We start from the raw sequence: 24,029 nt of genomic DNA on the forward strand, positions 1-24,029 counted from the left end.
AGGGGTGTGGAGGGGGACTGTCATGGGAAGGGGTGTGGAGGGGGACTGCCATGGGAAGGGGTGTGGAGGGGGACTGCCATGGGAAGGGGTGTGGAGGGGGACTGTCATGGGAAGGAGTGTGGAGGGGGACTGCCATGGGGGAAGGGGTGTGGAGGGGGACTGTCATGGGAAGGGGTGTGGAGGGGGACTGTCATGGGAAGGGGGTGGAGGGGGACTGCCATGGGAAGGGGGTGGAGGGGGACTGCCATGGGAAGGGGTGTGGAGGGGACTGCCATGGGAAGGGGTGTGGAGGGGACTGCCATGGGAAGGGGTGTGGAGGGGGACTGCCATGGGAAGGGGTGTGTAGGGGGACTGACATGGGAGGGGGTGTGGAGGGGGACTGACATGGGAAGGGACTTGTGGTGGGAAAGGACAAGGAGGGGAACTCATGGGAGGAGTGGGTATGGCGAGGGTTTCCTAGATTTATAGATCGTTTACCGAAGGAGGAGGAGGCCTAACATGGAAGAATTGAGGGTGGGAAGTTCAGCCTCAAAAGAGAGAATGCTTTGTGTAGTGAGGCCCTCTATGTAGATTTAAAAGCCCTCCAGAACTCTCTGGGGAACCAAAAACGTTATGGGGTGGTTTCCCGGACACAAACTAAGCAAACTCAGTGGACAATCGCTATTGAATGTGCTTTTTAGTCACACACACACACAGAGCAGCGAACAGAGCAGCTGAACTTTGTGGCTGGGCTGGTTCTCTCATGCCAGAGACTTCCAACAGGCAGCCATGTCATTGGTATTCTGTGGCTGGCCTTGCTGCCTGGCTCTCTCCTGAGGACCACTTACCCAGTCTCTCTCTCTCTCTCTCTTTGTGTCTGTGAGTGTATACATGCACAACCATCTCGGTTTTCTCTCTCTCGCCCCCTCTCACACTCTCCATCCTTTTCCCTCCCTCCCTTTGACCCCACCCCTGTTAACTCGGTGACTAACATACCCACCCCTCTTCTTATGGTTTCAGGAAAACACATTTGTGTCCAAAAGCTGAAGTGATCTCCTGTTATCCTGACATTGGTGCCTCATTCCCTGAACTCTTTACATTTGACTTCACATTCTACTGTCTATGTGTCAGTTCCGTTGGGTTTAGGACCAGTAGACAAAGATACGTGCTGTACGGACAACTGCAGAAAAGTCGGGAAAGTCCTGCGAAGAAGAGGAGTTTTCATTTCGATAACCTAATTTCTAACGTTGGTCCTAATATTTCTATATTTCCTCATTTTGACTTTTTAGATTTGTGTGTAGTGTTGTCGTCTATTAGATACTACTGCGATGTTGGAGCTAGGAACACGAGCATTTCGTTACAACCGCAATAACATCTGCTAAATACGTGTGTGCGAAATACGATTCGATTTGGTACAAACAAAGCACAATCCAATGTACTCAGAGAAAAAAAGGGTCTGAAAAGAGAAGTAGAGTTCTATCCGATTCACTGCGTCTGCTACCTCCGTCTATCACTCAATTGTACTGCGCCCACTCGGACAAGGTCTGCGTTAATCACGTAACAAGTGCCTGTTCTTTACAATCCAAGGCGCTTTTTATACGGGGACTGTCCTCGAGACTCTGGTCTCCAAGGTAACGGTAGCGTTGAGCCCCCCCCCCCCCTTTCATGTCCCAGTGTGTCAATGAGGACTCCGTCACTGACTGACACTTGTAGGAGATAGAATTGTCGGGAGACGTGTGATGCGCAACCAATGTGTCAGTCCACATGCACTACCGGTCAAAAGTTTGGACACACCTACTCATTCAAGGGTTTTTCTTTAATTTTTTTACTATTTTCTACATTGTAGAATAATAGTGAAGACATCAAATTTGTGAAATAACACCTATGGAATCATGTAGTATCCAAAAAAGTGTTAACAAAAAAGTGTTAAAAAAATATATGCTATATTTGAGATTCTTCAAATAGCCACCCTTTGCCTTGATGACAGCTCTGCACACTCTTGGCTTTCTCTCAACCAGCTTCATGAGGTGGTCACCTTTTAATGTATTTCAAATAACAGGTCTGCCTTAATGTGTTTGATCCAATCAGTTGTGTTGTGACAAGGTAGGGGGGGTATACAGAAGATAGTCCTATTTGGTAAAAGATCAAATCCATATTATGGCAAGAACAGCTCAAATAAGCAAAGAGAAACGACAGTCCATCCTTACTTTAAGACATGAAGGTCAGTCAATATGGAAAATGTCAAGAACTCTGAACGTTTCTTCAAGTGCAGTCGCAAAAACCATCAAGCGCTATGTTGAAACTGGCTCTCATGGTCTGGTCCAAATAGTCCATTTTTGTTTCCAACCGCCATGTCAATGTGAGACGTGGTGTGGGTGAACGGATGATCTCCACATGTGTATTTCCCACTGTAAAGCATGGAGGAGGAGGTGTTATGGTATGGAGGTGCTTTGCAGGTGACACTGTCTGTGATTTATTTAGAATTCAAGGCACACTTAACCTGTTTGGCTACCACAGCATTCTGCAGCGATATGCCATCCCATCTGGTTTGGGCTTAGTGGGACTATCATTTGTTTTTCAACAGGACAATAACCCAACACACCTCCAGGCTGTGTAAGGGCTATTTTACCAAGATGGAGATTGATGGAGTGCTGCATCAGATGACCTGGCCTCCACAATCCCCCGACCTCAACCAAATTGAGATAGTTTGGGATGAGTCGGACCGTAGAGTGAAGGAAAAGCACCCAACAAGTGCTCAGCATATGTGGGAACTCCCTCAAGACTGTTGGAAAATCATTCCTGGTGAAGCTGGTTGAGAGAATGCCAAGAGTGTGCAAAGTTGTCAAGGCAAAGTGTGGCTATTTGAAGAATCTGAAATATAAAATATATTTTGATTTGTTTAACACTTTTTTGGTTACTACATGATCCCATATGTGTTATTTCATAGATTTGATGTCTTCACTATTATTCTAAAATGTAGAAAAGAGTCCAAAATAAAGAAAACCCCTTGAATGGGTAGGTATTCGAAAACTTTTGCCCGGTAGTGTACGCTACAATTCAATACTGTAGATTATACAAGAATAACTGTAATTCCATCAAATAAGTCTACATGTGTTGTGTGATGCTCATCCGGTGGTAGGTAGCATGTTGTACAACTGTTATGAGTCAGATGCGAGCAGCGCAGACAGACGGACGTTCTGTTAGAGGGTCGAGGGTTCCTCCTACTGGCTGCTAATGGAAATAGAGTTTCATTTTTAAAGAGAACACGGAGAGTTTGTCCAAATTTGAGTTAACAATATTATTTTCTGGCCATGCATGACAATGTGTTATGCACAAGCAGTTAAATCACTTTTTGGTGGAGTTGGTTCTACACACAAGCACGCTCTCACACACACACACACTGTCCAGCCAGGTAATATCATGCTGTTGTCTCCCCGCCCACGCTATCAAAACGTAAGGCCATTATTCAAAGGTCACTTGGATCGGCTACTAGCGCTTTGCCTACACCTTTTATTTGGAGCCGTTTTTAAATATTCAAAACCTAACCTTTGTATTGTGACAGTTAAAGTCGGGTCCTTTAAGAAATAGTGTGTAGTAACGTGTATGGTCTTTAGTCACCTGTGCATGTTAATATTTTACCGTTGGACCTATATGGAGATGTTGTGTATTGTATTTATGCCAATGAAACTATAGTATAGTCTTAAGCCGATTGAATATATCTGTACAGTGCATGGTCATACAGTATGTGTGTGCTGGGGTGCAATAATGAACTGGTATTTACAAAACTGGACGGTGCTCATGTATTCTCATAGGTTTGTAGGTGTGTGAGTTCATTCCTAGGACTATATTATACACTTTGGAAACAGATATCAAGATGCATCACTGTCTTTGTATTTTACCTTCTGTCAGTGTTGCATATGACAAAGAATTATGCCATAATGACACAGCACATGCTTCAGAGGGGTTCCTTACCTAGCCAAGTGTAGGCTAGAATGACTCTAGGGCCGTCTCAAATGGCACCCTATTAGGATATATTGTTTTATTTATGGTGTCGGCTGCTGTTGTGATGTAATAATGTCTGGTAGGATATATTGTTTTATTTATGGTGTAGGCTGCTGTTGTGATGTAATAATGTCTGGTATGATATATTGTTTTATTTATGGTGTAGGCTGTTGTTGTGATGTAATAATGTCTGGTAGGATATATTGTTTTATTTATGGTGTAGGCTGCTGTTGTGATGTAATAATGTCTGGTATGATATATTGTTTTATTTATGGTGTAGGCTGCTGTTGTGATGTAATAATGTCTGGTAGGATATATTGTTTTATTTATGGTGTAGGCTGCTGTTGTGATGTAATAATGTCTGGTATGATATATTGTTTTATTTATGGTGTAGGCTGCTGTTGTGATGTAATAATGTCTGGTATGATATATTGTTTTATTTATGGTGTAGGCTGCTGTTGTGATGTAATAATGTCTGGTATGATATATTGTTTTATTTATGGTGTAGGCTGCTGTTGTGATGTAATAATGTCTGGTAGGATATATTGTTTTATTTATGGTGTAGGCTGTTGTTGTGATAATGTCTGGTAGGATATATTGTTTTATTTATGGTGTAGGCTGTTGTTGTGATGTAATAATGTCTGGTAGGATATATTGTTTTATTTATGGTGTAGGCTGCTGTTGTGATGTAATAATGTCTGGTATGATATATTGTTTTATTTATGGTGTAGGCTGCTGTTGTGATGTAATAATGTCTGGTAGGATATATTGTTTTATTTATGGTGTAGGCTGTTGTTGTGATGTAATAATGTCTGGTAGGATATATTGTTTTATTTATGGTGTAGGCTGCTGTTGTGATGTAATAATGTCTGGTATGATATATTGTTTTATTTATGGTGTAGGCTGCTGTTGTGATGTAATAATGTCTGGTAGGATATATTGTTTTATTTAATGGTAGCTGCTGTTGTAGGCTGCTGTTTGATGATGTAATTGTTTTAATGTCTGGTATGATATATTGTTTTATTTATGGTGTAGGCTGCTGTTGTGATGTAATAATGTCTGGTAGGATATATTGTTTTATTTATGGTGTAGGCTGTTGTTGTGATAATGTCTGGTATGATATATTGTTTTATTTATGGTGTAGGCTGCTGTTGTGATGTAATAATGTCTGGTAGGATATATTGTTTTATTTATGGTGTAGGCTGCTGTTGTGATGTAATAATGTCTGGTAGGATATATTGTTTTATTTATGGTGTAGGCTGCTGTTGTGATGTAATAATGTCTGGTAGGATATATTGTTTTATTTATGGTGTAGGCTGCTGTTGTGATGTAATAATGTCTGGTAGGATATATTGTTTTATTTATGGTGTAGGCTGTTGTTGTGATAATGTCTGGTAGGATATATTGTTTTATTTATGGTGTAGGCTGCTGTTGTGATGTAATAATGTCTGGTAGGATATATTGTTTTATTTATGGTGTAGGCTGTTGTTGTGATGTAATAATGTCTGGTAGGATATATTGTTTTATTATGGTGTAGGCTGCTGTTGTGATGTAACTGTTTTAACCCTGTTTGGACCCCAGGAAGAATAGCTTCTGCTCTGAGTCCCAAATGGCACCCCTATTCCCTGTATGGGGGAGGTCTAAAGTAGTGCACTATGTAAAGCATAGGGAGACATTTGGGACGGAGCCCCTGTCTCTCCCAATGAAGGGTTCTAACCCTCCAGCCCTCTCTCACCTCTGACAGCATACTCCATCACCCGCTATCCAAACGACATTAACCCCCCAAATCCCCCAGCACAGGTGCAAGCAGGGAAGAACAGACAGAAAAAAAGTTAAAAGCTTATTTGCACATGGCTTATATCGAATTGTCTCTTAACTTAATTCTCTCTCAAATGACAATCCCAGAAGCAACAAATGTAGCTACTTTGTTATGTATATACAGTGCCTTGTGAAAGCATTCGGTCCCCTTGAACTTTGCGACCTTTTGCCACATTTCAGGCTTCAAACATAAATATATAAAACTGTATTTTTTTGTGAAGAATCAACAACAAGTGGGACACAATCATGAAGTGGAACGACATTTATTGGATATTTCAAACTTTTTTAACAAATCAAAAACTGAAAAATTGGGCGTGCAAAATTATTCAGCCCCTTTACTTTCAGTGCAGCAAACTCTCTCCAGAGATCCGGATCTCTGAATGATCCAATGTTGACCTAAATGACTAATGATGATAAATACAATCCACCTGTGTGTAATCAAGTCTCCGTATAAATGCACCTGCACTGTGATAGTCTCAGAGGTCCGTTAAAAGTGCAGCGAGCATCATGAAGAACAAGGAACACACCAGGCAGGTCCGAGATACTGTTGTGAAGAAGTTTAAAGCCGGATTTGGATACAAAAAGATTTCCCAAGCTTTAAACATCCCAAGGAGCACTGTGCAAGCGATAATATAGAAATGGAAGGAGTATCAGACCACTGCAAATCTACCAAGACCTGGCCGTCCCTCTAAACTTTCAGCTCATACAAGGAGAAGACTGATCAGAGATCCAGCCAAGCGGCCCATGATCCCTCTGGATGAACTGCAGAGATCTACAGCTGAGGTGGGAGACTCTGTCCATAGGACAACAATCAGTCGTATATTGCACAAATCTGGCCTTTATGGAAGAGTGGCAAGAAGAAAGCCATTTCTTAAAGATATCCATAAAAAGTGTTGTTTAAAGTTTGCCACAAGCCACCTGGGAGACACACCAAACATGTGGAAGAAGGTGCTCTGGTCAGATGAAACCAAAATTGAACTTTTTGGCAACAATGCAAAACGTTATGTTTGGCGTAAAAGCAACACAGCTCATCACCCTGAACCCACCATCCCCACTGTCAAACATGGTGGTGGCAGCATCATGGTTTGGGCCTGCTTTTCTTCAGCAGGGACAGGGAAGATGGTTAAAATTGATGGGAAGATGGATGGAGCCAAATACAGGACCATTCTGGAAGAAAACTGATGGAGTCTGCAAAAGACCTGAGACTGGGACGGAGATTTGTCTTCCAACAAGACAATGATCCAAAAGATAAAGCAAAATCTACAATGGAATGGTTCAAAAATAAACATATCCAGGTGTTAGAATGGCCAAGTCAAAGTCCAGACCTGAATCCAATCGAGAATCTGTGGAAAGAACTGAAAACTGCTGTTCACAAATGCTCTCCATCCAACCTCACTGAGCTCGAGCTGTTTTGCAAGGAGGAATGGGAAAAAATGTCAGTCTCTCGATGTGCAAAACTGATAGAGACATACCCCAAGCGACTTACAGCTGTAATCGCAGCAAAAGGTGGCGCTACAAAGTATTAACTTAAGGGGGCTGAATAATTTTGCACGCCCAATTTGTCAGTTTTTGATTTGTTAAAAAAGTTTTAAATATCCAATAAATGTCGTTCCACTTCATTCTTCACAAAAAAATACAGTTTTATATCTTTATGTTTGAAGCCTGAAATGTGGCAAAAGGTCGCAAAGTTCAAGGGGGCCGAATACTTTCGCAAGGCACTGTATATACTATCAATGACTGATACGATATGGATTCATTTTCAGTACGTTTGGCGTTGTGAGGGAAATATAATTACTTATAGTTTAAAATGTATTTAGGTCAAATAACTACTATAGCTTAATATAATTACTATATCTTACATTTTATTAATTTATTAATTGGGACTCCCAGCATCCCCTGTTTGCTGAAATTCTGTTGCTTCCCTCAAAGCGAAGATACAGGCACTCTAAGTGTAGAACTAACAGGTCAAAACTCTCCTTCATGCCAGCTGCTATCAGCTTTCTCAATAAGCTGTAATACTCTACTGTTAGGTATGGACTGACACTATTCATGCCTGGTTTAGAGGTCTACTTCCTGTGTACATATTGCTGTATATATATTTTTTGTGTGTATTTATTGTCATGTGTTCATTGTGTTTTTATTATGTGCTGCAAAGTGGTTTGCCCCTCTGGGATAATAAAGACTCTAGTCTATTACTCTACTGTACCCTATCAACACAGAGTGCCAAAATGGCATCCATTATGCAGTTTTACTCTCGTAGCTTACCTGCTCTAGTTCCGAGTCAAAGGTCAATCTAGCATTATAATCAACAGCCAGGGCCAGCATTTGATTGACAGGACCACATGAGAAGCTGTCCCCTGGGCTTAAGGGCTTGCCTGGCCAGGCAAGCGTTCAGTGGGTCGGTCTCCGGTGACGATGCCCTGCATAATGTCAAGTGGTTGGCTGTGCTCCATGGCTCTGGGAGCCAGAGTGCTAATGGGGTGCTAATGTCCGTGTCTGGGCGCTGTTTACTGTACATGGCTAAATACAGGACCACAGGGAGGCTGTTACTCCTGAAATAGTAACAACAATACACATACTGTAATTTTAATCAAATGTCCCCTGATTGTTGAAATGCCATGCCTGTTATTAAATCATCATGGTGTTACAAGGCAACTTTATAAAGAACACACAAACTTTTCTCAAAGTAATCCACTGAACAAGCAGTGATGTCACCTGTACCACTGTACAATGTATTAGTTCAAAATCAACATTTCCCCCTGTTGTTTCTCCATCAGTGGGCGAAGGGCGAAATCTGATCCCCATGGACCCCAACGGCTCGTCTGACCCTTACGTCAAGCTCAAGCTCATCCCAGACCCCAAGAATGAGACCAAGAAGAAGACCAAGACCATCCGTGCCAACCTCAACCCCACCTGGAATGAGTCTTTCATATTGTGAGTTGAGGTGTACCCCTGGGCACAGTGTTAGGTCCCTTTCACGTTTGTGTATTATGGGTAATGTAGTCATTATAATTAACCCTGTACATATGTCTGTGTTATATTCCAGCAAGCTGAAGCCTACAGACAAGGACCGTAGGCTGTCTGTGGAGGTGTGGGACTGGGACCGGACCACCAGGAACGACTTCATGGGCTCCCTGTCCTTCGGCGTGTCAGAGCTGATCAAATCGCCTGTGTGTGGCTGGTAAGTACAACATTAGATGACATTCCAATGCAGTGTTCCTCTATCTGGTAGGGAATATACAGTGCCCGCCATAATTATTGGGACAGTGAAGCATTATTTCTTCTTTTGGCTCTTTACTTCAAAACTTTGGATTTGAAATCAAACATTGACTATGAGGTTTAAGTGCCGTCTGTCAGTTTTAATTTGAGGGTATTTTCATCCATACCGGATGAACCGTTTAGAAATTACAGCACATTTTGGACCTCCATTTTAGGGGAACAGAAGTATTGGGACAAATTCACATGTGTATTAAAGTAGTTAAAAATTCCGTATTTGGTCCCATGTTCATAGCACGCAATGACTACATCAAGCTGGTGACTTGATAATTGTGTTGGATGCATTTTCTGTTTGCTTTGGTTGTGTTTCAGATTATTTTGTGCCCAAGTATTGTGTACTTTTGGGGTCACTTTTATTATCAATAAGAATAGAATATGTTTCTTAACACTTCTACATTAATGTGGATGCTACCATGATTACAGATCATCCTGGATGTATCGTGAATAATGATGACTGAGAAAGTGATAGACGCACAAATGTCATAACCCCAGAAAGATGCTAACCTCCCTAGTTATTGTGATTATAAGAGGTTAGCATGTCTTGGGGGTATGATATATAATGCTAACCTCCCCTGTTATTGTAATGGTGAGAGGTTAGCATGTTTTGGGGGTATGATATTTGTATAACTTTCTCACTCATCAATATTGACGATTCATTCAGAATTTGTCCCAATACTTTTGCTCCCATAAAATGGGGGCACTATGTACAAAAAGTGCTGTAATTTCTAAACGGTTCACTCGATATCGATGACAATACTCTCAAGTGAAAGCTGACAGTCTGCACTTTAACTTCATAATCATTGTTTTCATTTCAAATCAAATCTTTTGGAGTACAGAGCCAGAAGACGAAACACTGCTTCACTGTCTCAATAATTACAGAGGGCATTGCATCTCATTGTTTTTGTATTGTGTTTTATGTAGACTACAGGAAGAGTAGCAGTCGTTAAGTTAATAGTGAAGAAGGGATCTTAATGAACATATACTTCATTTAATTGGTCCTGGTTTTCCCGTCGGAAGCGGTAACAGCTGTCGTCCGATATGTTTTATTGCGATTTCTATTTGGAAAGAGCAGTGATAAATCAAGATAATAAGTCCCTTCTTTTCAACTTACCTGCATTTCATGTCATTGTTTGTCATCATCACAGAGCCTCTTGGCGCTGTAGTCCCTTATATATCAGTCTGGTACAAACCAATCATTAATCACAACAGCAACAGTGAACTTTATCTCCACGTCTCGGTGCCCTTTGAGGTGCCATCTAACGGCCGTGGGTCATAAATAGGGGTGGGTTTCATGAGCGCCGCCAACACAAGGATCATTCTGGCCCAGTGGGACTGGAGCTGAAGGGACTGTTGCTTTGTAATGAACAATGCGTCTGGGCCAAGTGGGTATGAATCAGGAGGTGGAGTGTGATAGAGGAATGAAGTGATGCAGGAAGGGATGCGGAGACGTAAGCTAGTGGACGCTCGATACCTAGCTTTTTATCTCCGGGTTGAACATCTCTCTCTTTTTTTTCTCTCTCTCTTCAGTTTTATAGGCTGTTGAGATGTTTTTATGCTCTTAGAAACATTCTGTTACTTTTAACACTTATCTACTGGACTATAAATAGGAAGCTGGGTCTCTGTGCTTGGATTCACATCTATTTTTTTTTTTTTAAATTTGTCAACAATCATAATTGAAATACAAATGATTTCTCTCTCTCTCTCTCTCAGGTACAAGATGTTGAACCAAGAGGAGGGCGAGTACTACAACGTGCCCATCTCAGAGGAGGATGACGGAAACGAGGAGCTCCGACAGAAGTTTGAGGTGAGGCCTCAGAGACAGGACTGGGGAACATATTAACCCTAATGTCTTTTAGTTATTGTAGCCCATCCTGCTTTCATCCAACATTCTGGGATTTTATTACATATTTGCCTGGTAGTTTGTATGAATGACTTCCGTTTCATCCTAGTGTTTCATGCAGTAACAGTTGTGTTTTTTTTTCATGTTTATTATATCTACATGTGACCATGACTAAGTGAACTAATCATATTAAGTCCTTGAGCTTCTTCCAAAGCCACTCCACAACCACATTAAACTGGTATAATTGAATTTGGCCCTTCTCCATGACAAATATGTTTGCATTTCAAAATGGCCACCATCCCCCTCCAGACCGTAAGCATTGTGAGTTCTGGAGCATCTGGACATAAAAGGGTCATGGATTCTCTATGGAAACAGGGCTGTTAATTAAAACTCTGTTGCGCTTCTCGTCTGCCTTTGGCACCCAATGAGAGGCTGCCTCGTTAATTACTCTGGGTGGCTCACAGGTGGGGTGGTCTATTTCTCTTCCTCCAATACATTAGTTTATCCAGCTTTGTAGATACAGGCATATAGAATATGGTAGGACTTGACCTTTGACCGCTGTTTTAGAATCAGTGGTAACTCAGACTGGTGTCACTGTAAAGCTGTCAGTTCATCAGCACGGACATGGATTTGGGCTGGAAGGGTTAGGTTAGTCCGTCACCCCTGAGAATATCAGTTTGAGATTTATATTTTAATTCTATTCCAAAAGCTCCGTAATTGATTGAGTGATATGGATAGAAAGATATCCACCACTTGTCTTACGGGCAGTAGATCAGGGGTGTCACTCATTTTGCACCTGGAGCCGCATTCAGTCTTTAACGTGGTCCTGAAGGCCACAGTGATTTAAATATATATATATTTCCTTGCCGTAAAAATTTGCATAAAATAATTCTCTATCGTTTTGGGATTTTCAATTTCAACTGACTAGTGATTATTAGCACGCTGGACAGTCAATAAACTGTTTGAATGTAGGTTCGTTGACTGTGCGCAGTAATTATAACCGAGCTGGACAGCGCAGTAATTATAACCGAGCTGGACAGTCAATAACGCAGTAATTATAACCGAGCTGGACAGCGCAGTAATTATAACCGAGCTGGACAGTCAATAAACTGTTTGAATGTAGGTTCGTTGACTGTGCGCAGTAATTATAACCGAGCTGGACAGCGCAGTAATTATAACCGAGCTGGACAGTCAATAAACTGTTTGAATGTAAGTCCATTATTATTTTCGAAACTGTTTCAATTTGGGTTTATATTGAGTACGTTTAAAAACAAAATTATGTTTTTACTCAAACCACCTCTGCATTAGATGTTCATTCTAGAACTGTTAGAGGGGTTAGAGTGGAGTGGTTAGAGGGATGAAGGGGGTAGAGTGGAGGGGTGAAGGGGTGGAGTGGAGTGGTTAGAGGGATGAAGGGGGTAGAGTGAAGGGGGAAGAGTGAAGGGGGAAGAGTGGAGGGGGAAGAGTGGAGGGGTGAAGAGTGGAGGGGTGAAGGGGGTAGAGTGGAGGGGGTAGAGTGGAGGGCTGAAGGGGGTAGAGTGGAGGGCTGAAGGGGGTAGAGTGGAGGGGTGGAGGGGGTAGAGTGGAGGGGTGGAGGGGTAGGGTGGAGGGGGTAGAGTGGAGGGGTAGAGGGGGTAGAGTGGAGGGGGTAGAGGGGATAGAGTGGAGGGATAGAGTGGAGGAGTGAAGGGGATAGAGTGGAGGAGTGAAGGGGATAGAGTGGAGGAGTGAAGGGGGTGGAGTGGAGTGGTTAGAGGGATGAAGGGGGTAGAGTGGAGGGGGTAGAGTGGAGGGTGAAGGGGGTAGAGTGGAGGGGTGGAGGGGGTAGAGTGGAGGGGGTAGAGTGGAGGGGATAGAGTGAAGGGGGTGGAGTGAAGTGGTTAGAGGGGTGAAGGGGGTAGAGTGGAGGGAGTAGAGTAGAGTGGAGGGGTGGAGGGGATAGAGTGGAGGGGTGGAGGGGTAGAGTGGAGGGGTGAAGGGGGGTAGGGTGGAGGGGTTAGAGTGTCGGGTGGAGGGGTTAGAGTGTCGGGGTGGAGGGGTTAGAGTGTGGGGTGGAGGGGTTAGAGTGTGAGGGTGGAGGGGTTGAGGTGAGGGGGGTGGTGGGGTTAGAGTGTGAGGGTGGAGGGGTTAGAGTGTGAGGGTGGAGGGGTTAGAGGGATGAAGGGGGTAGATTGAAGGGGTAGAGTGAAGGGGGTAGAGTGGAGGGGTGAAGGGGTGGAGTGGAGTGGTTAGAGGGATGAAGGGGTAGAGTGAAGGGGTAGAGTGAAGGGGGAAGAGTGGAGGGGTGAAGGGGGAAGAGTGGAGGGGGAAGAGTGGAGGGGTGAAGGGGGTAGAGTGGAGGGGTGAAGGGGGAAGAGTGGAGGGGGGGTGGAGGGGTAGAGTGGAGGGTGGAGGGGGTAGGGTGGAGGGGGTGGAGGGGTAGGGGTGGAGGGGATAGTGGAGTGGAGGGGATAGAGTGGAGGAGTGAAGGGGATAGAGTGGAGGAGTGAAGGGGATAGAGTGGAGGAGTGAAGGGGATAGAGTGGAGGAGTGAAGGGGATAGAGTGGAGGAGTGAAGGGGTGGAGTGGAGTGGTTAGAGGGATGAAGGGGGTAGAGTGGAGGGGGTAGAGTGGAGGGGTGAAGGGGTGGAGTGGAGGGGTGGAGTGGAGGGGTGGAGGGTGGGATAGAGTGGAGGGGTGGAGGGGTGAAGGGGATAGAGTGGAGGGGTGAAGGGGTGGAGTGGTTAGAGGGTTAGTGGAGGGGTGAAGGGGGGAGTGGAGGGGTGAAGGAGGGGTGGAGGGGGTAGAGGGGATATAGTGGGGGTGGAGGGGATATAGTGGAGGGGTGGAGGGGTAGAGTGAGGGGTGAAGGGGGGGTGGAGGGGTTAGAGTGTCGGGGTGGAGGGGTTAGAGTGTCGGGGTGGAGGGGTTAGAGTGTCGGGGTGGAGGGGTTAGAGTGTCGGGGTGGAGGGGTTAGAGTGTGGGGTGGAGGGGTTAGAGTGTGAGGGTGGAGGGGTTAGAGTGTGAGGGTGGAGGGGTTAGAGTGTGAGGGTGGAGGGGTTAGAGTGTGAGGGTGGAGGGGTTAGAGGGATGAAGGGGTAGAGGGATGAAGGGGGTAGAGTGAAGGGGGTAGAGTGAAGGGGTAGAGTGGAGGGGTGAAGGGGGTGGAGTGGAGTGGTTAGAGGGATGAAGGGGGTAGAGTGAGGGGGGAGTGAAGGGGAGAGTGGAGGGGGAAGGGGGAAGAGTGGAGGGGTGAAGGGGGAAGAGTGGAGGGGGGGAAGAGGGGTGGAGGGGGAGAGTGGGTGAAGGAGGTGGAGGGTGGAGGGGAGTGAAGGGGTAGAGTGGAGGGGTGAAGGGGGTAGAGTGGAGGGGTGGAGGGGGGGGGTGGAGTGGGGGTAGAGGGGAGGGGGTAGAGTGGAGGGGGAAGAGTGGAGGGGGTAGGGGGTGGAGGGGTGAAGGGGGTAGAGGGAGGGGTGAAGGGGGTAGAGTGGAGGGGTGGATAGAGTGGAGGAGGAAGGGTAGAGTGGAGGAGTGAAGGGGATAGAGTGGAGGAGTGAAGGGGTGGAGTGGAGTGGTTAGAGGGATGAAGGGGGTAGAGTGGAGGGGGTAGAGTGGAGGGGTGAAGGGGGTAGAGTGGAGGGGTGGAGGGGGTAGAGTGGAGGGGGTAGAGTGGAGGGGGATAGAGTGGAGGGGATAGAGTGGAGGGGTGGAGGGGTGAGTGGGGATAGAGTGGAGGGGTGAAGGGGTGGAGGGATGGTTGGAGGGGTGAAGGGGGGTGGAGTGGAGGGGTGAAGGGGGTAGAGTGGAGGGTGAAGGGGTAGAGTGGAGGGGTGAAGGGGGTAGAGTGTGAGGGTGGAGGGGTTAGAGTGTGAGGATGGAGGGGTTAGAGTGTGAGGATGGAGGGGTTAGAGTGTGAGGATGGAGGGGTTAGAGTGTGAGGGATGGAGGGGTTAGAGTGTGAGGATGGAGGGGTTAGAGTGGAGGGAGTCATAGCAACGGCACCCTACTGGTTTGCGGTCGTCATAGCAACTATCAGCTACCCACACAAACACACACACACACACACACACACACACACACATCCAAACCAATGCCCCCCATTGACACACAAACACACCCTTTAGGCAGACCCCACCCCCTTTCCCCTTATACACAAACACTCCCCCAGGCAGACAACACATCTCACTCCACTCCTGTACTCCGTGATACGGGACCTGTCAGGTTCTCTCTCTCTCTCGCTATCTCTCTCACACAAACACACACTCTGTATCTCTTTCTCTCTCTCTCCATCTGTCTCTCTCCCTCTCTCTCTTTGACTCCCACCTGTTATTACATGTCCCACGTCATCCACAGAACAACAGACAGAGCAGGATGTCATCTCCTATTGATAACACAGACCACTGTCCTCTACCCTCACAATACAGACAGCTAGTCATTATTCTAGTTGGAGATAGTTTGAAACCCTGTGGAGAGTTGTTGCACATACATTATAATAGGCCGTTTTTGAGATGGGAGTCATTCAACAATAACTGTCCATACTTTCACAATACAATACCCACTGGGCACAGACATCAGTTCAATATGTATTTTTTATTTGCATTTGGTTGAGTTGTCAGCTAACGTGAATTAAACGTGAAATCAACTAAAATTGTTACCCTGTTATTGGATTTTCATTAAATTGGGTGGGGAAAAAATACAGGAAATTCCCGAGTTGATGCCTTTTTGCACTTATGACACACACACACACACGCTCACACACACAAGCTTCTAACTTTTGTCAAAAACAAGCAGTGTCTGTTGTGAACACTCCTAAGTTGATAAAGGGAGAAGGGAAGACGTGGGCTCGTCAAGGGAAACAAATGTCTCTATACCTGTTTGTGTGTCCTTAATCTACACAGCCATTTTGATGTCTTAAAGAGAGCCGATACAGTGGTTAGGTGCCAAATGGCACCCTATTCCATACATAGTGCACTACTTTTGACCAGAGCCCATTGAACAGAGCCCTATTGGCCCTGGTCAAAAATAGTGCACTAGATAGGGAATAGGATGCCATTTTTTGGACGCTAACTGAATTGCAGCACGTCTCTTATTCAAGTACTCTTTGGTTTGTGTTTTTTTTCCCCCTCATTTATTTCAAACGAACAACTCTTTGGTATTCCGACGTGCTGTGTGTGCTTGGATTGCCATGGGTTACCAGGCTAGACATATGAAGCAATGAGAGCTAGAGAGTGTGAGGGCTCAAGAAGCTCCTGTCAATAGGACTTAATTGTAATCCTGTCTAGTTGGTCTATTTCTGTGGCCCACTGACAAGATATCTTAAGGTTGGTATGTCTGGCATTAGGCAAAATTTATTCCATGTCTTTCACAAATGTAGGTGCATTGTAAAAGATCATTCTTGATTTGGCTCGTATGTACGAGAGGTCAGGAGTTAATGGGCTGAGGTCACTTCCTGTTGTTATATACAGTAGCTACTGTGTCTGTCTGTCCAAGAAAATAGCTCTCCCTCTTTCTGTCTGTCTCTTCCTCCCTTTTCCTCTTTCTCCCTATCGCTCTTCCCCAGTCTCCCCCTCACTGTCTCCCTGCCCTTCTCTCTCTTCCTCTTTCTCCCCTCTGTCTCCCTCCCCCCTCACTGTCTCCCTGCCCTTCTCTCTCTTCCTCTTTCTCCCTCTCTGTAACTCTCCCTCCCCCCTCACTGTCTCCCTGCCCTTCTCTCTCTTCCTGTTTCTCCCTCTCTGTAACTCTCCCTCCCCCCTCACTGTCTCCCTGCCCTTCTCTCTCTTCCTGTTTCTCCCTCTCTGTAACTCTCCCTGCCCTTCTCTCTCTTCCTGTTTCTCCCTCTCTGTAACTGTCTCCCTCCCCCTCACTGTCTCCCTGCCCTTCTCTCTCTTCCTGTTTCTCCCTCTCTATTAACTCTCTCCCTCCCCCTCACTGTCTCCTTGCCCTTCTCTCTCTTCCTGTTTCTCCCTCTCTGTAACTCTCCCTCCCCCTCACTGTCTCCCTGCCTCCTTCCTGTTTCTCCCTCTCTGTAACTCTCCCTCTCTCTTCCTGTTTCTCCCTCTCTGTAACTCTCCCTCCCCCTCACTGTCTCCCTGCCCTTCTCTCTTCTTCCTCTCTTTCTCCCTCTCTGTCTCCTGCCCTTCTCTCTCTTCCTGTTTCTCCCTCTCTGTAACTCTCCCTCCCCCTCACTGTCTCCTTGCCCTTCTCTCTCTTCCTGTTTCTCCCTCTCTGTAACTCTCCCTCCCCCTCACTGTCTCCCTGCCCCTTCTCTCTCTTCCCTTCTCTCTCTCCCTGCCCTGTTTCTCCCTCTCTGTAACTCTCCCTCCCCTCACTGTCTCCTTGCCCTTCTCTCTCTTCCTGTTTCTCCTCTCTGTAACTCTCCCTCCCCCTCACTGTCTCCTGCCCTTCTCTCTCTTCCTGTTTCTCCCTCTCTGTAACTCTCCCTCCCCCTCACTGTCTCCCTGCCCTTCTCTCTCTTCCTGTTTCTCCCTCTCTGTAACTCTCCCTCCCCCCTCACTGTCTCCCTGCCCTTCTCTCTCTTCCTGTTTCTCCCTCTCTGTAACTCTCCCTCCCCCCTCACTGTCTCCCTGCCCTTCGCTCTCTTCCTGTTTCTCCCTCTCTGTAACTCTCCCTCCTCTCATCTGTGCTCTGTGAGACCTCTAGATGCCCACCCTTTGTCTTGTCCAATCTAATGCCTGAGTTTCTCTCCTCCCTTTTCCCCGTCTCTCTCCCTCACTGTCTCCCTGCCCTTCTCTCTCTTCCTGTTTCTCCCTCTCTGTAACTCTCCCTCCCCCCTCACTGTCTCCTTGCCCTTCTCTCTCTTCCTGTTTCTCCCTCTCTGTAACTCTCCCTCCCCCCTCACTGTCTCCCTGCCCTTCTCTCTCTTCCTGTTTCTCCCGCTCTGTAACTCTCCCTCCCCCTCACTGTCTCCCTGCCCTTCTCTCTCTTCCTGTTTCTCCTCTCTGTAACTCTCCCTCCCCCTCACTGTCTCCCTGCCCTTCTCTCTCTTCCTGTTTCTCCTCTCTGTAACTCTCCCTCCCCCTCACTGTCTCCTTGCCCTTCTCTCTCTTCCTGTTTCTCCCTCTCTGTAACTCTCCCTCCCCCCTCACTGTCTCCCTGCCCTTCTCTCTCTTCCTGTTTCTCCCTCTCTGTAACTCTCCCTCCCCCTCACTGTCTCCTTGCCCTTCTCTCTCTTCCTGTTTCTCCCTCTCTGTAACTCTCCCTCCCCCTCACTGTCTCCCTGCCCTTCTCTCTCTTCCTGTTTCTCCTCTCTGTAACTCTCCCTCCCCCTCACTGTCTCCCTGCCCTTCTCTCTCTTCCTGTTTCTCCCTCTCTGTAACTCTCCCTCCCCCCTCACTGTCTCCCTGCCCTTCTCTCTCTTCCTGTTTCTCCCTCTCTGTAACTCTCCCTCCCCCCTCACTGTCTCCCTGCCCTTCTCTCTCTTCCTGTTTCTCCCTCTCTGTAACTCTCCCTCCTCTCATCTGTGCTCTGTGAGACCTCTAGATGCCCACCCTTTGTCTTGTCCAATCTAATGCCTGAGTTTCTCTCCTCCCTTTTTCCCGTCTCTCTCCCTCACTGTCTCCCTGCCCTTCTCTCTCTTCCTGTTTCTCCCTCTCTGTAACTCTCCCTCCCCCTCACTGTCTCCCTGCCCTTCTCTCTCTTCCTGTTTCTCCTCTCTGTAACTCTCCCTCCCCCTCACTGTCTCCCTGCCCTTCTCTCTCTTCCTGTTTCTCCCTCTCTGTAACTCTCCCTCCCCCCTTCACTGTCTCCCTGCCCTTCTCTCTCTTCCTGTTTCTCCCTCTCTGTAACTCTCCCTCCTCTCATCTGTGCTCTGTGAGACCTCTAGATGCCCACCCTTTGTCTTGTCCAATCTAATGCCTGAGTTTCTCTCCTCCCTTTTCCCCGTCTCTCTCCCTCACTGTCTCCCTGCCCTTCTCTCTCTTCCTGTTTCTCCCTCTCTGTAACTCTCCCTCCCCCCTCACTGTCTCCTTGCCCTTCTCTCTCTTCCTGTTTCTCCCTCTCTGTAACTCTCCCTCCCCCCTCACTGTCTCCTTGCCCTTCTCTCTCTTCCTGTTTCTCCCTCTCTGTAACTCTCCCTCCCCCTCACTGTCTCCTTGCCCTTCTCTCTCTTCCTGTTTCTCCCTCTCTGTAACTCTCCCTCCCCCTCACTGTCTCCCTGCCCTTCTCTCTCTTCCTGTCTCCCCCTCACTGTCTCCCTGCCCTTCTCTCTCTTCCTGTTTCTCCTCTCTGTAACTCTCCCTCCCCCTCACTGTCTCCTTGCCCTTCTCTCTCTTCCTGTTTCTCCCTCTCTGTAACTCTCCCTCCCCCTCACTGTCTCCCTGCCCTTCTCTCTCTTCCTGTCTCCCCCTCACTGTCTCCCTGCCCTTCTCTCTCTTCCTGTCTCCCCCTCACTGTCTCCCTGCCCTTCTCTCTCTTCCTGTTTCTCCCTCTCTGTAACTCTCCCTCCCCCCTCACTGTCTCCTTGCCCTTCTCTCTCTTCCTGTTTCTCCCTCTCTGTAACTCTCCCTCCTCTCATCTGTGCTCTGTGAGACCTCTAGATGCCCACCCTTTGTCTTGTCCAATCTAATGCCTGAGTTTCTCTCCTCCCTTTTCCCCCGTCTCTCTCCCTCTCTTCCAGGATTGCCAAATTAACTCACTTCATTAACTCAATTAAATCACTTCCTAAAGGTATCTCTCCTCTCCTCTGCTCCTCTCCTCCCTTCCTCTGTCTCCTTTCCTCGCCTCTGTTCCTCTTTTGTCTTCCTCTTTTTATCTACCTCCTTTGTGTCCAATCACTCGCTGTCTCACTCTCTTCCGCTCTGATCATTTGTACGTGGTTTAAGGCTACTGCAAATAGATCCAGTTTACTAACAATTTGTTCTCAGTGTGGGGTTGGAATTAGCGCAAGAAGAAGAGCCATCAGATAGCAGGAATTGCTCTCATAAATCATTGTCTGGAGCTGTAAATAGCCTTTACACCAAGTGTAAAGCTATCAAGCTGGAAGGGAAATGTGACTGAAAATTGTCCTACAATAAAAGTTAATATTGCTTTTCTTTATATAAATATTATCCACTACAAAGATAGTGTTTATGGAACTATATATGTACAGGTAGGCTACTTCCACAATAAAATAGGATAGCATGCCAATGCAAGATGCTGAAAATACAAGTGTCCTACAGGGCTACATCCTCATTATGTCATCCAATAGGAAAACAGGCAATAACCTCTGTAGACCCCAAGGACAGAAGTGTGTGTCGATAGATACATGTTTCAGTGCCTGTACATTACAGGGACATTGCAGCCAACCCACCTCCCACATACACGACACACTCTGTTATTCTTCTTCTCGCTCCCTCCCCCTCTTTATTTTCTCGTCTACCAGGACACTCTTCTTTATTATTCATTTTATAGTCATTTAGCAGGCGCTCTTATCCAGAGATACTTACAGTAGTGAGTTCATACATTTTCATACTTTTTTCCCCCCTTCTGGTCCCCCGCGGGAATGGAACCCACCACCCTGGCGTTGCAAGCGCCCTGCTCTACCAACTGAGCTACACGGGACCTATTCCTTCCTCAACTGGGTAGGGGGTGTCCATGGATACTGTAGTCAAAAAGGGGGGTGGGACTCCTCATTGGGTTGTAACTGGATGGAAGGAGATTGTTAGTAAATGTTTCCCGTTCATGTCTGTCTGGCTACATTATAACGTTTGTCGTTCAGTCTGTCTGTGTCTGTCATCAAGCTTTTTCTCTTTTTTAAATTAGTCTTTCATCACTATCTGGTCATATTTTCATCTTCTTCCTTTGTGGCCTATAGGTTATTTTTGGATGCTTGGTCTGTACTGGGGTGGAAGTTAAGCTGTGTGCCTACAGCAATGAGAGGTCGAAACAAAGATGGACAGCACAGTTAATTAGGCCCGTCTCCATTTGTTCAGTGTTGATTTTATAGGGCCATAACGTGGCCTTTACTATATCTTTATAGACACAAGCATTTCGTTGAACCCGCTAACACAGCTTCTAAACTGTGTACGCGACCAATAAACTTTGATTTGATGAGTTGAATTCTATCACGTTGCTCATCGCATATCCACAAGAGGGCAGTATCAAGTCAGGTTTTAAAGTGCATTGCATGTAGGTGCAGTGACTCGAATACAGCACAATTTACAGTGCATTCAGAAGGTATTCAGACCCCTTCCCTTTTTCCACATTTTATTACGTAACAGCCTTATTTTCCTCATCAATCTACATACAGTAGCCCATAATGGAACGTAATAAGAAAGCTATAGTTGGCGTTTTCCCTCAAGTTGTCTCCACCAGTTACCACTAGATGCCACCATAGCACTTCATTGTAAAACCAGTATGAGCGACTGTGCTCCTGAAATAAATGTGTCTGTGTTGTCATAGTGATATGAGTGACTGTGCTCCTGAGATGAAATGGGTCTGTGTTGCCAATGCGTTAGTGTTATGAGAGACTGTGCTCCTGAGATCAAACATGTCTGTATGGTAGTGCTACTGAAAGTATGGCTGTGTCTCAGCTGTCAGCCGTTCTCCATTCACCTCTCCCCTGCTATGGTTGCAGGCAAAGGACAAAGCCAACCAAGTTCAGGTGCGTCTGAGAGGAAGTAAGGCCGCTTTTGCGAGTCTCTTCTCCTCGTTGGCTTCGCTTATAGGTGTGCTGTGGTCTGCATAGCCCAATCGTGTGCTGCCTATACCTTACAAGCTATTTCTAGGCCCCGCCCACTAAACAACCCCTAGCCACTGTAGCATAGACACCTGTCTGAATATGCCATCAGTGGAACGGTGTAAGCAATATAGCAAAGTCTTCACCTAGCCTATCAGAGGGCAGGGTGGAGCTATAACCTTTCAAATCCTGTCAGATCTACATGAAGAGAAGAAGGTGAGGGGCTAGGAATTATGTGGACTTGTATGCAGACGCATACATTAACCAAACTAAAGCCGCCTGACCAGTTTATTACACCTCGTCTAGCCATGAACAACCAAGGGGAAACAGCAGTAGATTGACACGGAGAACCTCACACGCGTGAAGTGTCAATTTATTGGACAGATTCCAATGGGATCAAATGTCTTTGGTTCAGTTTATTTGGATTGTCGTATATTCTACACAAATGGGCTGCTTTATTGTTGTGTGTAGTTTGTAATGTGCTGCCAGCCTGTCCAGTGTACTAGACAGACCAGATGAGCTGTAGTGTGGACCTGGTTTAACATGACTGTGCCAGCTGCTCGATTAGGCCCAGGCTCTTGTGTGTGTGTGTGTGTGTGCAAAAGAGAGATTTGACACCTGTGAGTAAGGGTGAAGAATGAGGATGACACCCAGGTCGTTGTGACACTGTCCCATGTTCCCACTGCCTGGAAAACAGAAGGGATATGCCTCCGGAGAAAATGGAGGTCGCAAGAGTGTGTGAAAATGGGTGTGTGTAGTGCATGTGTGTGTTCGAGGCCAGGAGAGTTTACCGTCTTGCTCTGATTCTAAACCAAGCATGACTTGACGAGCTTTGAAGCTTTGTAAGAGCATGTGGTGGACATACTGATGGAATGGCACGTTGACCAATGACAATGCATTATCACGGAGGGGTTTGACAGTAATTCATTCAAATGTCTTTAAATGAATTTCAACATTTTGACCGAAGGGTTTCTTGTGACTCCACAAAAACGATTTTACCGTAATAGGTTATAGCATAATGACAGTCAGGAGTATTCAACATCTGTACTGTCATTCCATATTTACTGTTTTATACCTTCTGTCTGTGTTCCATCTCCTCCAAAATGAATATATTTTTTAAAATAATTTTTGAATTGTGTTACATAAGGCCGCACAGCAGTGTGTGTGTGTGTCTCATGCCGTTCCCCTCTCCTCACCGAACATAGAAAGCCAAGCTGGGCCCTGGTACTAAGAAGGTGATCGCTCCATCAGATGACAGCAGGTCCAATCTGCCCTCTAACAACCTGGACTCTGTCAAACTCACCGACTTCAACTTCCTGGCCGTGCTGGGGAAAGGCAGCTTCGGCAAGGTGAGCCCAGGACTTGTTTTATTAAGAAGGTGAAGTGTTTCCCGGACACAGATTAAGCCTGGTCCTGGACAGAAAAGCACTTTCAATGAAGATTCTCCATCGATCTCGCTTTTTACTGTCCATCTGGCTTGTTCTGTGTTTGGGAAGCCGCCCCACGATGATTTGCCACAAGTTATTCTCATTGGCTTCTAAAATCAGCTACCCAACTTGTCATGTTGAATGTCCTGTGTACCACGGGGATGTTCTCCATCGGACAAATCTGAAATTGAGTAAGATCCAAGATCTATGTTGGTGTACGTGAGCAAAATCCAGGACTTGGCCACATCATCCATAATTGACACAAAACAGAGTCGTAATAATGACTGAGTGCAATGTTTCGGTTTAGACGGTCCGTATCTCGATGTAGCACACCGTGAATAAATGAGGATGTCCACGCGTCAGTTGAGTAATAAGCATACAGTAACAACAAAACAGTTGCGTTAATAACATTAATATCCGCGTTAAGCCGCCCTATTTAGAAGCCTTCTTTCTCACCTTTGACCTCTCGTGTACCTGTGTCGTAGGTGATTCTGGCAGAGATGAAGCCCACAGAGGAGCTGTACGCCATCAAGATCCTGAAGAAGGACGTGGTGATTCAGGACGATGATGTGGAGTGTACCATGATAGAGAAGAGAGTCCTGGCCCAGCAGGACAAACCACCCTTCCTCACCTCACTCCACTCCTGCTTCCAGACCGTGGTATGGAGACGACGGACACACGCATGCACAAGGGGATAAACACACACACGTACACACACGTGGGCCTATGGGCATGCTCAAACACACAATTACTTGCTTTTTGCTGTCCATTGGTGATGCTGATGACTCCCAAGCTCCCAATTCTCATAAGTGTGGTTATTGTGATGGGGTAGGGTTTGTGCCATTACATGTGTCTGTGCAGGCCACACACACACAGACATTTGCCAACACACACACACACACACACACACACACACACACACACTATATACATATTATTTTTCTCTTACTCATCAAGCTCCTCTATGACACATACACCACACATGTATATACGCACATATACACCACACATGTATATACCCACACACACACGC

General features: G+C 46.2%; 1 protein-coding gene across 3 annotated transcripts in view; it reads left to right on the top strand.

Moving 5' to 3' along the window:
* The window catches only part of LOC115103831 (protein kinase C alpha type), a 219,362-nt gene that overhangs the window by 132,101 nt on the left and 63,232 nt on the right, over positions 1 to 24,029 (top strand). For 2 of the 3 annotated variants that reach the window (XM_029624803.2, XM_029624805.2), the window contains 6 exons: positions 8,577 to 8,733; positions 8,846 to 8,980; positions 10,786 to 10,879; positions 21,468 to 21,494; positions 22,775 to 22,918; positions 23,482 to 23,655. In XM_029624803.2, the coding sequence (XP_029480663.1) occupies positions 8,577 to 8,733; positions 8,846 to 8,980; positions 10,786 to 10,879; positions 21,468 to 21,494; positions 22,775 to 22,918; positions 23,482 to 23,655 (731 nt within the window). The remainder of the gene's footprint in view (positions 1 to 8,576; positions 8,734 to 8,845; positions 8,981 to 10,785; positions 10,880 to 21,467; positions 21,495 to 22,774; positions 22,919 to 23,481; positions 23,656 to 24,029) is intronic. The other variant, XM_029624804.2, reaches the window with a different exon arrangement.

This window comes from Oncorhynchus nerka, linkage group LG15, assembly GCF_034236695.1.
Source record: "Oncorhynchus nerka isolate Pitt River linkage group LG15, Oner_Uvic_2.0, whole genome shotgun sequence".
NCBI classification, from domain to species: domain Eukaryota; kingdom Metazoa; phylum Chordata; class Actinopteri; order Salmoniformes; family Salmonidae; genus Oncorhynchus; species Oncorhynchus nerka.